This window comes from Miniopterus natalensis, chromosome 12 (assembly GCF_054644295.1).
Source record: "Miniopterus natalensis isolate mMinNat1 chromosome 12, mMinNat1.hap1, whole genome shotgun sequence".
Taxonomy (NCBI): domain Eukaryota; kingdom Metazoa; phylum Chordata; class Mammalia; order Chiroptera; family Miniopteridae; genus Miniopterus; species Miniopterus natalensis.
The window spans coordinates 3118477-3136950 of NC_142092.1; the positions used below are offsets into that span (position 1 = coordinate 3118477).

General features: G+C 43.9%; 1 protein-coding gene across 1 annotated transcript in view; it reads right to left on the reverse strand.

The window, feature by feature from the left end:
• TUBGCP5 (tubulin gamma complex component 5) overlaps positions 1-15917 on the reverse strand; it is a 57920-nt gene extending 42003 nt beyond the window's left edge. The window contains exons 1-3 of the mRNA XM_087822507.1: positions 15772-15917; positions 12733-12786; positions 12510-12618 (exon numbers count right to left, since the gene is read on the reverse strand). Coding sequence (XP_087678633.1) covers positions 12510-12618; positions 12733-12786; positions 15772-15917 — 309 coding nt within the window. The remainder of the gene's footprint in view (positions 1-12509; positions 12619-12732; positions 12787-15771) is intronic.
• Between the last annotated feature and the right edge of the window lie 2557 nt (positions 15918-18474).

An 18474-nucleotide genomic window follows, 5' to 3' on the forward strand; every position in this document is an offset into this window, starting at 1 on the left:
CCCTCCTTTCCACTCTCTCTAAAAATCAATGGAAAAAATATCCTCGGTTGAGGATTAATAACAACAAAAAAGCGATAACAGAGAGCTCTGCCATGTGAGGGCTTCGGGGAAGGCGGCCTTCTACGGGTCAGGCAGAGTCTTCACCAAATTGGCCAGCACTCTAACCTTAGACCTTCCAGCCTCCACAACTTTAAGAAAGTAAATTTCTGTTTTTAAGCCACCCAGTCTGTGGTATTTTGTTATGGCAGCCCCAGCTGACTAAGACATCATATTAATAGAATACAAGGGAAAAAAACATGATCATCTCAAAGATGCAGAAAGATATTTGAGAAAAGGCAACACTCATTCATGATAAAAATTCTCAACACACTAGGAATAAAAGGGAACACAACCTGCAAAGGGCATCAATGGAAACCCACAACTAACATCACAATTAACGGTTAAAACTGAAGCCTCCTCTCTAAAACTGGGAACAAGGCACAGATGTCCACTCTGGCTTTTGTTCAGCATTATATCCAAGTTTCCCACCAGTGCAGTAAGCTAAAAAACAAAACCACTCCAGACTGGGAAGGAAGGAGTCAGTGTCTTTATTCAGAGACAACATGGTCCTAAGCATAGAAAATTACTAAGCAATACAAAAGAAAATGACTAGAATAAAGGAGGTTAACAAGGCTAAGTATATCAAAATCAACATAAAAATGAATTATATTTTATATGCTAGCAATAAGCAAACTGCAATTCCATTCATAACAGCACCAAAGAGAATATTTAGGAATAAACACAGAAGAAATGCAAGACATGTATGTGGAAAAATAAAATTGCTGAGAACAATTAAAGATGATCTAATTAAAAGGAAGAAGAGTCCACATTCATGGATTAGGCTTGATATTGATAAGTTTGTGTATTAGTTCCCCAGGGCTGCCGGAACAAAATACCACAAACTGTGGGGCTTAAAACAAATTTATTCTCTCTCAGTTATAGGGTCAGAAGTCCAAGACCAAGATGTTGGCAGTTCAGCTCTGGCTGCTGTGGCTTAGTTAGTTGGAGCATCGTCTCGTACACTGAAAGGTTGAGGATCTGATTCCCGGTCAGAGCACATACTTAAGTTGCGGGTTTGATCCCTGGCCCCAGTGGGGACATGTGCGGGAGGCAACCGATAGATGTTTCTCTCTCCTTTTCCCTCTCTCTAAAAATCAATGAACATGGCCTCGGGTGAGAATGGCAGTTCAAGGCCCCTCTGAAGGCTGAGGGGAGAGGCTGCCTTCCTCTCCCAGCTCCTGCTGGTGCTGGCGATTGCTGATGGGCCTCCAGCAGCTGTAGGGCTCCAGTCTCTGCCTCGGCATCTCCGTGTTCGGTCTGTTCAAATTTCTATTTCCTGATAAGGACGCCAATCAGCTGCCCTCCTCCAGCGAGACTCCATGTTAACTTGCTCAAACTGTGAAAGGCCCAATAACAAGGTCACATTCACAGGTATCAGGAGACAGAACTTGAACATATTATTGGGGGGGACACAGTTCAACCCAATTAATGGCAACACCCCTCCCAATGTATCTACAGATTCGGCGTAGTGTGTGCCAAAACACCAGGAGGCTTTTTGCAGAAATTTAGCTGATCCTAAAATGTGTCTGGAAATTCAAAGGCTTCAGAATAGACAAAACACTTTTGAAAAAGAGAAAAGTTAAAGGACTTACATTACCTGATTTCAAAACTTACTATAAAGGTATAATAATAAAGATAGTATGCTATTTCCATAAGGATAGGCATGTCCAGAAAAAAATTCTTACATTTTGGTCAATCAGTTTTTGATAAAGCTGCCAGACAATTCAGCAGGTAAAGAATGGTCTTTCAACAAATGGTGATGCGACAACTGGATATTCACAGGTAAGGAAACATTAACTTAGACCCTTTCCTCACAACATAAACAACAATGAACTCAAAACAGATCCCAGGTCTCAATGCAAGTGTTAAAACTGCATGAAGAATCCACTGGAGAAGTCTTGACAGATTTGGATTGGGCAGAGGTATCAGATATGCAAAAGCATGAGTTATAAAAAAGAGAAACATAAATCAGACTTCATTAAAATGAAGAACTTTTGAGCTTTAAAAAAATGAGAAGCTAGGAGGTTTTCAAGATGATGGAGGAGTAGGTAAATCTTTCTCACACCTCCTCCCAGAACCAAACTGAAATAAAACTAAATTGGGGAATACTCACCCCAAATCACCAAATGAAGACTAGATGAAGAGGAGACTTTTAATGAAGGGAAGAAACCATCTTGAGCCTAGTAGGAAGGGTGGGGTCACAAGAGGGGCTGGCCGAGTGCCCAAGAGCAGCAGACCCAGGGTTCTCTCAGCTACAAGGTGGCGGGCTACCCCGGAGAGGAGTGAGGCCCCAACCCCAGGCTGGGCTCCCTAGCTCGGAGCTCCAGAGCCAAGAGCAGATGCCCACGTAACACCCAGCCAGGTGGTGGGGCTTCTATCTGCCAGGGAAGCACTGGGGGGAGACGTGGAAAAACAGCAGCAGGGAGACCTGAGCTTGATCCTGCCCCCCAATGTACTGCAGCAGCCATTTTTCCTGAGAGGCACAAGCCCCTCTGAGCAGCAACAGCCTGGGGAAAGGCAAATACCCCACCCTCAAGGATATAGCTCGCCCCATCCTCAGGATCTGGACCCCTGCTGAGGAGACAGCAGCAGAGGCCAAGCCTATAGGTCTGGACAATCTCAGGGGTATCAGTGACTGGCTTTGGGGTGGGGCCACACTCCCCACTTTCCCAGGAACGTGGCCGGAGCTTCCCCTCATGGAGGACAGCAACTCCCAGCTGCCAGCAGACCCCACCAGACTATATGAGGGACTCGCCCTGCCGAGGTCAGGGACATATTCTGGGACAGACTCAGACGTGTGGCCCCGGGACAGGCGAACATACCCACTATCTTCCTGAAGTCTGAACGGCACCTCCCCTTCACGGGACACCCAGAGGTCTCCCAATTCTGCCAGAAGCCCTTTCAGAAACAGCCTTTTCAATGACTAACTCTGACAGCTGGCCTGCAGGCAGAGGTTGGTGAAGGTGGATCCCGAGGTGCCATAGGACATTTGCTAACCTGCCCCAGGGCTCTGTGCAGAGAACAAGCCGCCCTACAGTGCACCTTGACCCCTGCTGTGCACAGCCCAGCCCTGCGGAGTCAGCCACACACTGTGGATTGCTTGAAGCTGCAAGCAGGTTACCAAGAGCCAAACATGGACAGTTCCTGACAGTGGCTGCACCAAAGTCCCTCCCGGGAGGTCCAGAAACGGCAGACAGAGCAGTCAGCCACAGTCACCAGGAGAAGAGGGCCCAAAGGGGCTCCCAGGAAGCCCTGAACTCTGCTGAGATGAAATTCACTTAGGATTATTGCATTGTTTTCTTTCTTCTTTTTTATTGCTGTTACTATTTTTGTTCCTTTTTCTTACATAACTGACTTATCTTTATGTTTCTCACCCTACTCCCTCTTCTCCCCTTTCTAGCTTCTCCCCTCTTCACTGTCTCTTCCTTTTCCGGCACTTCATTCCTCTCTCCCTCATTCCTGTCATGTTCTTCTCACTTCCCTTTTCATCTTCCAGTATTTTTTCTTTTATTTTCTTTATTCTTGTTCTCTTTTCTCTTTCCTAATTCTTTATTGTTTTGTGGTTGTTTTTGTTGTTGCTGTTGGAGTGTTTTGTATGCTTTTGTGTCATCTTGTTTTGCTTTGCCTTGTCCTGCTCTGTCAGCACCTGTACGACAGCTCACTAACGATATGTTCAGGGCTGAGCCTCCCAGTCAGCCTGAAGGGAGGTCCCACCCTCGAATGGGACAACAATCAAGACCCAATTATAACAGGACAGCCCAAATAACACACACAAGGGACATTCCTAGAGCATCCAGCTCATAAGATCAAAGAGATTGCATCACTGGGCCCCTCGGAACATTTACTACATCAGGTCACCCCAAGGAGACTGGGAGGCATAGCAGTTCTATCTAATACACAGGAACAAACAAAAAGAGACTGCTAAAATGGGGAGACAAAGAAACAATCTCAAAATGAAAGAAAAAGGAGGAATCTCTAGAAAAAAGCTAAATGAAAGGGAAGCGGAAAATTTATCAGATATAGAGCTCAAATTAATGGTTATAAGGATGCTCAAGGAACTAGTAAGAATTACAAGAAACAGTGAGGACTGCAACAGCGTGAAAAAAGGGAATATAAACCATGCACAAAGAAGCTGTTACAAATGAAAAATACAATATATGACATCAAGAACACACTGGAAGGAATTAAAAGAAGATTGAATGAAGGAGAGGATCTAATTAGTGATGTGGAAGACAAGGTAGAAAAAAACACCCAATTAAAGAAGCAAAAAGAAAAAAGAATTAAAAAGCAGAAAAATACTTTAATGGAACTTTGGGACAGGAAACGTAACAACATCCACATAATAGGGGTACCAGAGGGAGAAGAAACTGAGCAAGGAATAAAGAACCTGCTTAAACAAATGATGATGAAAATTCCTTAGCCTGGTGAAGGAAAAAGTCACACAAGTTTAGCAAACACAGTTAGTCCCAATCAAGATGAACCCAAAGAGGCCCACAACAAGATACATGATAATTAAAATGACAAATGTTAAAGTCAAAGAAAGAATCTTAAAGGCAGCAAGAGAAAGTTACCTACAAGGGAGCTCCCATTAGAATGTCAGCTGATCTCTTAACAGAAACACTTCAAAAACCAAAGAACTGAATCAGAGAATACTCTATTCAGCAAGGCTATCACTGAAGGTAAAATAAAGAGCTTCCTAGAAAAAACAGGCTAAAGAAGTACATTACCACCAAGCCAGCATTTTCAAGAAACACTAAAGGGAATTCTTTCAGAAGAAGAAACTGAGAGACAGAGAAACATAGCTATAAAAATATGACAATAAATAAATACCTATCAATAATAACCTTAAATGTAAATGAGTAAATGCTCCAATCAAAAGACATAGGGTAGCTGAATGGGTAAGAAAACATGAACCATATATATGCTGTCTACAATGGGCCCATCTCTGCACAAAAGACTCACAGAGGATGAAAGTGAAGAGATGGAAAAAAATATTCCAAGCAAATTGGAAACGAATAAAAATCTGGGGTAGCAATACTCACATCTGACAAAACAGACTATAAAACGAAGGCCACCGGCAGGCATGGTTCAGCGGTTGAGGATTGACCTATGATCCAGGAGATCGTGGTTTGATTTCTGGTAGGCACATGCCCAAGTTGAGGGCTTGATCCCCAGCAGGGGGCATGCAGGATGCAGCCAATCAATGACTCATCCTTGATGTTTCTATCTCTCTCCCCTCCTCTCTCTGAAATCAATAAAAATATATTTAAAACAAACAAAAGCCATAAAAGAGACAAAGTCACTACATGATACTAAAAGGATCAATCAAAAAAGAAAATGTAACCCTTATAAACATATATGCACCCAATACAAGAGCACCAAGTTATATTTAAAAAAACTCTTGGTGGACTTTAAGGGAGAGATCAACAGCAATACAGTCATAGTAGGGGACTTTAACACTCCATTGACTTCACTAGATAGGTCTTCCAGACAAAAAATCAATAAGAAAACTGACCTTAAACCATACACTAGATCAGATTAATTTAACTGACATTTACAGGACATTTTATCCCAAAGCTACAGAATTTACATTCTTCTTAAGTGCACATGGGACATTCTCAAAAAGAGACCATGTTAGGACACAAAGAAGTCTCAATAAATTTAAGAAGATTGAAATCATATCAAGCATCTTCTCAGATCACAATGACATGAAACTAGAAATCAACTACAATAAAACAACTCAAAAGCATTCAAACACGTGGAGGCTAAATAGCATGTTATTAAACAATGAATGGGTTACCAAGGAGGTCAAGGAAGAAATAAAAAAACTCCCTGGAAACAAACAAAAATAAACACTCAACAATCCAAAATCTATGGGACACAGCAAAAGCAGTCCTGAGAGGGAAGTTCACACCATTACTGGGCTACCTCCAGAAAAAAGAAAAAGCTCAAATAAACAATCTAACTCTACAACTAAAAGAATTAGAAAGAGAACAGCAAGAAAAGCCCAGGTGAAGTAGAAGGAAGGAAATAATAAAGACCAAAATGAAAATAACATAGAGACAAAAAAAAAAATACAAAAGATCATGAAATAAAGGGCTGGTTCTCTGAAAAGATAAACAAGATTGATGAACCTCTAGCCAGACTTATCAAGAAAGAGAGAGAGAAGACCCAAATAAACAAAATCAGAAGTAAAAGAGGCAAAGTAACAACAGACATCACAGAAATACAAACGACTGTAAGAAAATACTAGAAACAGACCTGGCCTGTGTGGCTCAGTTGGTCGGGAGGTGTACCGTGCACCAAAAGTTTGCTGGTTTGATTCCTGGTCAGGGCATATACCCAGGTTGTGGGCTCAATCCCTGGTAGGTGGTGTGCAGCTCACATTGATGTTTATCTTTCTCTCTCTCTACCTTCCTCTCTCTCTAAAAATCAACATATTTTTAAAAAACAAATATATTGTTTTTTAAAAGATAAAACTAAGAACAACTCTATGCCAACAAACTGGACAAGCTGGGTGAAATGGACAAATTCCTAGAAACATACAATCTTCCAAAACTCATTCAGGAAGAATCACAAAACCTGAGTAGGCCAATAACAACTAATGAAACTGAAGCTGTAATTAAAAAAAAAACTCCCAGAAAACAAAAGTCCTGGACCAGATGGCATCATGGGTGAGTTTTACCAAACATTCAAAGAAGAACTAACACCTACCCTCCTCAAACTGTTGCAAAAAAATCCAAGAGGAAGAATGCTTCCAAGCTTTTTTACGAGGCCAGCATTAACCTAATTCCAAAACCAGATAAAGACACTACAAAGAAAGAAAATTATAGGCCAATATCACTGGTGAACACAGATGCTAAAATGCTCAACAAAATATTAGCAAATCGCATCCAGCAATACATTAAAAGATCATACACCATGACCAAGTGGGATTTATTCCAGGGAGACAAGATTGGTACAACATTCACAAATTAATAAGCGTGATACATCACATAAACAAAACGAAGGATAAAAATCACATGATCATATCAATAAAAAAAGCATTCAACACAATCCAGCACCCATTTATGATAAACACTCACAGCAAAGTGGGAATAGAGGGAGCATACCTCAACATAATAAAGGCCTATATATATGACAAACCTACAGCCAACATCATACTCAATGGGCAAAAACTAAAACCATTTCCCTTAAGAACAGGAACAAGACAGGGGTGTCCCCTTTCACCACTCTTATTCAACATAGTACTGGAAGTCGTAGCCACAGCAATCAGACAAGAAAATATCAAAAGCATCCAAATTGGAAAGCAGGAAGTAAAACTGTCATTACTTGCAGATGGCATGATATTGTACATAGAAAATCCTAAAAACTCCACCAAAAAACTGATTTCATATATGGTTTCAGCAAAGTAACAGGGTACAAAATTAACACCCAGAAATAGATGGCATTTTTATACACCAATAATGAACTCTCAGAAAGAGAAACTAAAAAAACAATCCTTTAACCATTGGAACAAAAAAATAAGATACCTCGGAATAAACTTAACTAAGGAGGTAAAAGACTTGTACTCAGAACTATAGAACACTGAAAAAGGAAATAGAGGAAGACACAAACAAGTGGAAAAATATACCATGTTCAGGGATTGGAAGAATTAATATCATTAAAATGTCCATACTACCCAGAGCAATCTACAGATTCAACACAATCCCTATTAAAATACCAACGGCACATTTCACAGATCTGGAACAAATATTTCAAAAATTTATATAGAACCAAAAAAGACCCCGAACAGTCTCAGCAATCTTGAGAAAGAAGAACAAAGTTGGAGGGATAACAATACTGGATATCAAACAATATTACAAAGCCACTGTAATAAAAATAGCCTGGTACTGGCAAAAGAACTGGCATATAGACCAATGGAACAGGACAGACACCAGAAATTGACGCAAATATGGTCAATTAATATTTCACAACAGAGTCAAGAGCATACAATGGAGTAAAGATAGTTTCTTCAATAAATGGTGCTGGGAAAACTGGGGAGATACATTCAAAAAAATGAAACTAGACCACCAACTTACATCATACACAAGAATAAACTCTAAATGGATAAAAGGCTTAAAGTCACGAAACCATAAAAATCCTGGAAGAAAACATAGGCAATAAAATCTCAGACATTTCAAGTAGCAGTATTTTCACTGATATTATCTCCTAGGCCAAGAGAAACAACAGAAAAAATAAACGCAACTACATCAAAATAAAAAGCTTATGCCACCAACAAAATTACAAGGAACCCCATGGTCTGGGAGAACATATTTGCCAATGACATATCTGATAAGGGGTTAATGTCCAAAACATACAAAGAACTCATACAACACACCACCAGGAAGACAAACAACCCAGTTTAAAAGTGGCCAAAGGACCTGAATAGACACTTCTCCAAAGAGGACACACAGATGGCCAAGAGACATATGAGAAAATGCTCAATGTCTCTAACCATCAGAGATGCAAATTAAAGCCACAATGAGGTATCACCTCAAACCTGTCAGAATGGCTCCATCAACAAATCAACAAACGACATGTGCTGGCAAGGATGCGGAGAAAGGGGAACCGTGGTACACTACTGGTGGGAATGCAGACTGGCGCAGTCACTGTGGAAAACAGTATGGAAGTTCCTCAAAAAATTAAGAATGGAACTGCCTTTTAACCCAGTGATCCCACTTCTAGGCATATATCCTAAGAATCCCGAAACACCAATTAGAAAGAATATATGCACCCCTATGTTCATAGCAGCATTATTTACAATAGCTAAGATCTGGAAACAGCCCAAGTGCCCATCAGTAGATGAGTGGATAAAAAACTGTAGGACAATTTACCCCATGGAATACTATGCAGTTGTAAAGAAGAAGGATCCCTTACCCTTTGTGACAGCATGCTTGGACCTGGAGAATATTATGCTAAACGAAATAAACCAGTCAGACAGGGACAAATACCATATAATCTCACTTATATGTGGAATCTAATGAACAAAGTAAACTGATGAATAAAATAGGTCCAGAGCCATGGACACATAGAACAGACTGACAGCTCAGAGGGGAGGCAGGAGGAGGGGAAGAGATTAACCAAAGAATTTATATGCAAATATGCACAGCCCATGGACAAAGACAACCGTGTGGGGAAGGCCTGGGGCGGGGCAGGGGCTGGGTGGAGGGGGCCAGAGTGAGGTGAATGGGGACATCTGTAATACTCACAACAATACATTAAAAAGAGTTTTTTAATGAGAAGTTAAAACAGGAACTGGAGGAAAATATTTACCATTTTTCTGATGAAGAACTTACAGGAGGAATATATAAGCAACTGTGATGACTCAATAAGAAGACAAAAAATCCAATTTAAAAATAGATGAAAGACTTGAATGGACATCATAGAAGACCTACCAGTGGGTAAAACACACATAAAAAACACCCAACATCTATCATTAGTCATTAGGGAAATATAAATCAAAAACCACAATGAGAGTCTCTCTAGGATGTCTATAATCAAAAAGACAGTTAAGAACTGTTGGCAACAATGTGGAGAAACTGGAACCCTTATACATTGCTAGTGAGAATATAAAATGATACAGCCACTTTGGGAAATAACTTGGCAGTGTTTTCAAAGGTTAAACATAAGCTGACCATATAAGTCAGCAATTCTACTTCTAGAAACCTATCCAAGAAGAGTGAAAACTTATGTCCACACAAGTCTGCTTGTACGGGCAAGTTCTTTATTCATACTAACCCAAACCTGGCAATAATCCAACTACCATCCACAGGTGAATACACAAAATGTGACACATCCATCCAATGGGACACTAGTCAGCATTTAAAAGGAACAGAATATGAACAGACACGTGCTACAATACGGATGAACCTCAAAACATCATGAAAGAAGCAGACACAAAAACTGCATATGAACCCATTTATGAAATGTCCAGAAAGGCAAATTCATAACCACAGCAAGCACATCAGCAGCTGTCTGGTGTTGCCATGGGAGAGCTCACTGACTTCACAAGGGCTTGAGGGAAACTTTTGGGGTGATGGAAAATGTTCTAAAACCAGGCTGTTATTGTATAACTATATACTAAAAATTGTGACCTGTACATTCACAATGAATGGATTGTATGGTGTGTGTGTGTGTGTATATATATATATATATATATATATATATATGGTAAGTTATATATAGCTGAAAAAACCTTGAATTTATTGCTACACTACCACAGATGTGTCAGAGATGCCGCAGCAAGGGAGAAAAGGGGAACCAATTCTGTGTAACTTGGGGGGGGGGGAGAGGGACAGCAAGGCAGAAAGGTTAGCACAGATTTATTTCAACAAATATTTATTGCCTACTCTGTTCTAGGTGCCTCATATTTAAATTAATATTAAAAGATGGGGTGGGCCCTCGCCGATTTGGGTCGGTGGTTAGAGCATCGGCCTGAGAACTAAAGGGTCCCGGGTTTGATTCTGGCCAAGAGCACGTACCTAGGTTGCAGGCTCCAGGCCCCGGGTACAGATGCAAAAGGCAACCGATCCATGTGTGTGTCTCTCTCTCCCTTCCACTCTCTCTGAAAAGCCATGGAAAAGATATCCTCGGGGAGGATTAAAAAAGAAAAGATGGGTGGTTCAGGGTGGAGAGGAGGGGAGGACACTGCAGGCGCAGCACCCTGTATGTGCCACAGCAGAGCTGGGGACATCGTTCCACTGTGTTCAGGGAACCCTACTGCTGGGGGTGCACAGAAAAATGACCAGGGATGGCAATGAAAGATCAAAGAAAAAATCACAAGTGACACTGTTTCATTTTTATTCTGCGCACACAGGTATTTTCATTGGCACAGACGAAACTGAGATTAAGGCATTTGCGTTCCCAAAATCACCAGAGTAACATTATCTACTGAATGTGGTGGTTATGGGACTAGCAGTGCCTGGCATGTAATAAGTGCTCTAAAAACATTTGCCATTATTTCTATTATTATTACGGGGTCACAGGGTCTGTTTATTAAATTTTACAGGCTACCCAGAAAGCTATACAAAATTTATCAAGAAGAGATCTAAAAACGATTTGACGGAACAATACATGGCGTATGTTTCTCACCCTCACAGATGGACTCAGAGACTGCAGCTCTCTCTTTTCCAGAAATACCTTTATAGCCCTCCCTTAAATTGTCTAAAGCTCTCTTCCTTAGGACACCAGTTCCCACAGTGCATGCTATCAACAACAGAGTTACTGGGAAGGTTAAACAAGCTGACTCAGGAGGCCTAACCTGCCCAAACTGTGAACACCTCAGGGGTCTCAGGACTGGCTTTCAACTGGCTCCCGAGAGAAAACCTGAGCCCTTGGAACATCCTGTGGAGAAGAGGGTTTTATACGCTAGAGGCTTTGGGCAATACCCCAGACCACGTACGCTAACAATGTCACTTATGGTGCATGCTTGTTTTCAAATGCCTGAGGTCCTCAGTGTGACCTCTGTGGGGCTGGAGACTGAGTTGCTAAGGTCAGCCTCATGGGCATTGCACATCCATGCGACTCACCCCAACAAACACCCTGGACACCAAGACTCAGGTGAGCTTCCCTGGTTCGAGACTCTGCATGTGCTGTCACACACTGTCACTAGGTGAATTAAGAGCATTCCCGTGCAACCCCACTAGAAAGGAACATTTGAAAGTTTGGGGCTGGTTTCTCTTTGCTCATTTTTAACTATATCCTTTCACTGTAATAAACCATAACAGTGAGGAGGGCAGCTTTTTGTAAGTTTTGTGAATATCTCTAGAGAATCACAGGGCCTAAGGGCGGTCTTGGGGACCCACAACTAATACGAAAGTGCTCACAACAGCACCTGGTGTCTAGTGAACATTATATAGGTAATTCTCATTACCAAGCACTAAGAAGACATTTAAAAGACTTAAGATAGCCCTGCTGGGCGTGGCTCAGTGGTTGAGCATCGAACTAGGATACAGGCAATCAGGGTTCGATTCCCAGTCGGGGCACATGCCCGGTTGCGGGCTTGATCAATGACTCTCTCATCATTGATGTTTCTATCTCTCTCTCTCCCTCTCCTTTCCTCTCTCTGAAATCAATAGAAATAAAAAAAAAAATTAAATTAAAAAAAAAAAAAAGACTTAAGATAGCCACACAGCGCTATTATTTGTGCCAACCTCTGAACTCGGTTTTCACAGTAGGCTGGGCTGAGATGACTAAACAAGGGCATCTTTCATCTCGAGCCTGAGGCACACTGGGCTTTATGGCAACTCTTCAGTCAGTCTCTAGGGTATTCTGCTCTAGCCAGTGAACAATACTAAGAGAATGAATGTTTAATAATCAGTTTGGAAATGGCAAAATACACAACCGAGACCTCACAATATAATGCCTACCTTTATTTCCTTTATGTTTGGAAGTGATGCATTTAGAAATTCCTCAGTTAATCTCTTCCAGCTGGCAGCTTTACCGAGATCAGAATGAATGATGAATTTTTCATAAATTCTAAAATATATTTTAAAAATCAACTGATAATTATAGTTATATTAATAAAAAGATCTATAAAAATATGTACATTTTGAATATGTACATATATACATACATATAAAACTGACTTACCCTTCTATTGTCTTTTCTACTTTGTGACTGTTGACATCCAAGAAACGATGAAATCTAGAAGACAAAATGCAATTCTTCCATCAATCATGTCATCCAGCTCAGCAGACTGGTATCACTGCCCTCCATATCCCAGAACACCCTGTACTTAGCTATACTGAGTGCACCTCCCTCGCTGTATCACCTCTGCCATTCAGACGAACAGCCACTATGCCTCAGAGAAAAAGCCCTCAAGCAGCCTTTCGGCAGGACACCGGTCATCCTGATCAGCCCCCACCTGTGCCCTGGCTCCTTTGTCTTCCCATAATGCCCTGTATCTAAGCCCAGCATAGAACATCTTGTATTGTTCCTAATCTTTTTATGCCACAGTGAAGCCCAGTGAATATTTGGGACCCCCTCTCACAATGTTTTTTAAATCATAAAATGAAATACAAAGGAAACCAAGTATACTGAAATACAGTTGTGAAGTTTTTCTTTTTAAAATATATCTTTATTGATTTCAGAGAGAGGAAGGGAGAGAGAGAGATAGAAACAATGATGAGAGAGTCATTGATCAGCTGCCTCCTGCACACTCCCTAACGGGGATCGAGCCTGAAACCTGGGCACGTGCCCTGACTGGGAATCGAACCTGGATCTCCTGGATACTAGGTCGATGCTCAACTGCTGAGCCACACCCACCTGGGCGTGAAGTATTTTTAAAAGTTTGTGATTATAGTAAGAGACATTTCTTTGTTAAATCATTAAGTAATAAGATCTACCATTAAAGTGACATAAACAATATTTAGAAATATCCGCAACAACTATAATGTGAAACGTGTGATTTCCACTGGTGATACACTCACAGGTAAGTGAATATTGCTTGTTGTTTTGTTCATAATTGAAAGAAATGCTACTTTTCAGTTAGAGGTTAGTGTAAATTTTTTCTTGTCCAAATTCAAAATACCTGAATTCTATCTTTAGGCCCTCATGTTCAGAACTCCTATTCTCATCATACATAATTAACTTTTGTCTCTTTCTCCCCTAAGGAAAGAGACTATATTTCACTTATCTCTAAATTTCTAGAGCCTACAACATGGCCACAATTTTTAAAAAACAAACATAAATTGTTCATTTTTCTGATGAGTTAAAGCATCGTAAAATTATAGTATAGCTCATTGACTCTTGTTTTCCATTTTTTAGTATCAAAGCCAACAATCGGAACTTAAAAGAAGTAAATTACAATACTAAATAACATTAATTCTATCCCCTAAGTGGCTGACTGAAACACTAACTTACCTATTATAATTTAGCTGCTCATTGTGTAAAAGGAGGTAGTAACTTCTAATGTCTTTCCCAACTCTAAAATGATGTCCATCTACTTACTGCCATTTAGAAATATTAATAGAAAAATTATTTGAAATTCACATTTAAGTTTCTGTCCTTAGTGTTATTTACAACTGCCAAGATATGGAAGCAACCCAAGTGCCCATTGATAGGTGATTGGAGAAAGAAGATGTGGTACATATATACAATGGAATATTACTCGGCCATAAAAAAAAGAATGAAATCTTGCCCTGGCTGGGTAACTCAGTTGGTTAGAGCTTCATCCTGAGGTTGTGGGTTCAATCTCCAATCAGAGCACATACAAAAAGCAACGAATGAATGCATAAATAAGTGGGACAACAAATTAGTATTTCTCTCTAAAAAATCAATAAAATAAAAAAACACAAAAGAATGAAATCTTACCACTTGTGACAACAGGGATGGGCCTAGAAGGTATTATGCAAAGTGAAAAAGTCAGAAAAAGACAAATACCATATGATTTCACTTGTATGTGGAACCTAGAGAGCAAAATAAATGAACAAACAAAATAGAAACAAACTCATAGACATAGAGAACAAACTGATGTTTGCCAGAGGAGAGGGGTTTGGGGGACTGGGTGAAAAAGGTGAAAGGGATTAAGCAGCACAAATCGGCAGTTATAAAACAGTCCAGGGATGTAAAGTACAGCACAGGAATATAGTCAGTAATGTTGCAATAACTATGTACGGTGCCAGGCGGGTACTAGACCTATGGGGACGTCACTTCTTAAATTATATTAAAAAAAATCTAACCACTATGCTATACACTTGAAACTAATAAAAATAATATTGAATGTCAACTGTAATTGAAAAATAAAAATGGGGGGTAGAAGGAGGTATAGGAGGAATAAATGGTAATGGAAGGAAATCTGACTTGGGATGGTGAATTACAGAATTGTGCAACTGAAACCTATATAATTTTATTAACCAATGTGACCCCAATAAATTCAATAAAGAAGAAAAAGAAAAAAATTCAATCTGTAGAAAAAAACATTGTGTTTTATACGACCTAGTCACACACTGTTATATTTATGTTACATTTAAGAACTCAGTTTATTATTTCAGAAACTTTGCATGCTTTTACCTCATTGTCTAGTCTCATTGTAAACCAGGTAGGAACTTCATGTATGATCATTAAGGTTGAAACTCAAGAACACTGATTTTGAAAAACTGATCCCTGTTCAAGAAGATTTCTACTGACATTAAACTGGCATAGTATTATAACACTAACTAACATTCTCTTAGTAATAAAATCCCATTACAGGTAATCATCAGAACGGTATTGTCTAATTTACATCTTCCACCAAGAAAAATAGTAGCTCTGACTTCATCAAGTATTTAAGGTAGATAAATCCTGAAAATGAGAAGTGGCCTGGGCGGCCTGGTCACTACATGGCAGGAACTGTTCTCGTGGCTGAGACAAGTAAGGAACAAAACCGCACAGCCCTCCCGCCCGGCTGCGGCCGCGCCCCGGACCTGGTGCGGGCGACCCGAGCGGCCCAGCGGGGACGGGAGTCGGGGGCACGCAGTTTGGACAGGGCGCGACCCCCACCTCGCGCCGCCCCTCGCCGACCCGCCCTTTCGAACCCGCGTCGCGCGGGGCAGCGTGCGCAGTGCGTGCGGGGCCGCCCTGGGCGGGCGCAGACCGCCCCCTGCCCACGGCCCGGCCCCTTCCCGGCCCCGCCCGCCGCCGCGCCCCCACCTGAAGTTGGACCACGCGAAGTGCAGGCAGAGCTGGAAGTTGGGGTCCGCCTCGTCCCGGAGGCCGGCCACACGGCGCACGAGCTCGCGCACGTCGCGCTCCTGCTGCGGGTCCCGCCGGCTCCAGGACGGCTCCGGCCGCGCCATGTTTCTTCGACTCCCGGCGCCGAGAACCCTCCGGGGGGCACTCGCTCTCGCGAGAGTTCGCGCCTCCACCGCGTTGCGCTCGAGAGAGGCTGCGGCTGCTCTCGCGAGAGTGCGCGCCGCCGCGGCGCCGAGACGCGCGGCCGGTCCCGCGGGTTTCCCGCTTTCCGCGCGCGTTCGGGAGCGGCCGGGGGCGTCTCGGCGCGTCCGCCTGGCGGGGTCTCCGGGGCCCTCGGCGGGGCCTCACTGGTGCTGCTCCCAGAGCAGCCGGTTAGCCGCCGCTCCGTGCCGTCGGCTGCGTCCCGGAGCTGGAGCGGGGCTCGCCCGCCCGCGGTGGGCGCGCCGCCCCTCGGGCCCTCGTCTCCGCCGCCGCGCCCGCGCCGCCCGCCGTCACCCGCCGCGGCCTCCGGAGCCAGGGGAGTCGTCGTCAGCCGCGCGGGCCGAGCGCCCCTCTCGTCCGTGATGAAAGCGCGCCCTTACGCCGTCGCTCACAGCGCCCGCAGCCGCCCGCCCGCCCCGCTTAGGGCCCGGGCTTGCCCGACGCCCGACGCCGCCCTCCCGGGCCCGCGAAAGGGCGGAGGCCCCGCGGCTGCCCAGGGCGTCGCGGCAGCTGCGCCGCGAGGGGCGGCACGAGCCGGGCGCCACCGGGCCCGCGTCCCACGTGGGCCGAGCTGACCGACGGTCCGGGACCGGCCCGAGGGCGGCCACTTCCTCCCCCGGAGGGCGCTGCCCCGGGCGGCTCCGCGCTGCTGGGGCGCCCAGGCCTCGCGGGCCCGGACCGGCCGCTGCTTTTCTTGCCGGCATGCGGCCCAACAGGCCCTGTCTGTTGGAAAGGCTCTCGGCGCTGGCCGGGCGGCCTGGCTGGCGGGGCGCGTCCCGCGCGCGGAGGGGCAGGGTCGCGCTGGGGCCAGACCCCCGGTCCGGCCGCGCGCGGAGGGGCAGGCCCGGCGCTCCGGGCAGGGCTGGGGTCAGACCCCCGGTACCGCCGCGCGCGGGCAGCCGACCCACGTTTCTCTCGCCCGCTCCCTTCCTCCCTCCAGAGTCAATAAAAAACCACCTTTCAGCCATGGAAGTTAAGAGTGTGTTTCACAGCCAGTGCGCTCAGCTCCCTTGGGCCGCTACAAGGAAACACCGCAGGCGGGTGGCTCGTGAACAGCAGGTTCACGCTCGTGGATCTGGGCCGGGCTTCAGGACCCGCACGTCTAGGCGGCGAGAGGCCCTCGGTCTGCGCGCAGGCTGCTGGGGTGCCCCCCTGGAGGAGCGGGTGCGGGAGCCCGCGCGGCCTCCTGCGTAAGGGCACTGATCCCATTCGTGGGGCTCCACCCGATGACCGGAGCACCTCCCGAGCGCCCCACCTTCTCACACCAGCACACTGGGCATTAGGATTTCAACATATGAATTTTGGAGAAACAGACATTCAGACCACAGCAACTATGGAAAGCACAGGCTGCACACGATTATCATAGCAGTAGAAACGATCCTATGGAAGAGAATTTATACTCTCCAGTTTCAACTACAGCTGCATATTTATAACTCTCAAATCTGTGTATGCAGCTCACATTTTTCTTAGCACCCCAAATTTATAATCTAATTGCTTATTGTACATCTTCAAAAATCAGAGTATGGCCCTGGCCCCGTAGCTCATTTGGTTAGAGTGTCATCCTGATATGCAGTGTCGCAGGCTCAGTCCCATAAGCATCATCTCAAATATTGAAAGGTCACAAGCTTAATTCCAGTCAGGGCACATACCGAGGTTTTGGGTTCGATCCCAGGTCTGGGTGCATATAGGAGGCAGCCAATCGATGTTTCTCTCTCTCCCTCCATCCCTCCCTCTCCTTTCCTCTCTCTCTAAAATCAATGGAAGCTTGTCCTGGGGTAAAAATTAAAAAAGAAAAAAAGCCCTTGCCAGTTTTGCTCAGTGGTTAGAGCACCGGCCCATAGGCTGAAGGGTCCAAGGTTCGATTCTGGCCAAGGGCACATACCTCAGTTGCAAGCTTGATGTTGGCCCCAGTCAGGGCGCATGCAGGAGGCAACCAATCGGTGTCTCTCTCTCACATCCATGTTTCTCTCTTTCCCCCTTACACTCTGAAAAAGCAATGAAAAAAATATCCTCGGGTTAGGGTAAAAAAAAACAATCAAACAATGAAAGCACAAGTAAGTGGAACAACAAACTCATGTTTCTGTGCCCCCCCCTTTCTCTCTCAAAATCAAATAATTTTTTTTTAAATCAAAGTATGTGATATTTGTCTTTCTCTGCCTGGCTTATTTCACTTAGCATAACATTCTCCAGGTCCCTCCATGCTGTCCCAAAGGGTACGAGATCCTTCTTCTTTACAGCTGCATAGTATTCCATGGTATAAATGTCCCACAGCTTTTTTATCCACTCATCTACTGATGGATATTGCATGATCTCACTTATTTGTGGAATCTAAAGAACATAATAAAATGATGAACCAAATAGATTCAGTGACATAGAAGCATGGAACAGACTGAAGAATCTCAGAGGCAATGCCGGGGGAGGGGGGGGCGGAGATTAACCAAGAATCTATACGCATATAAG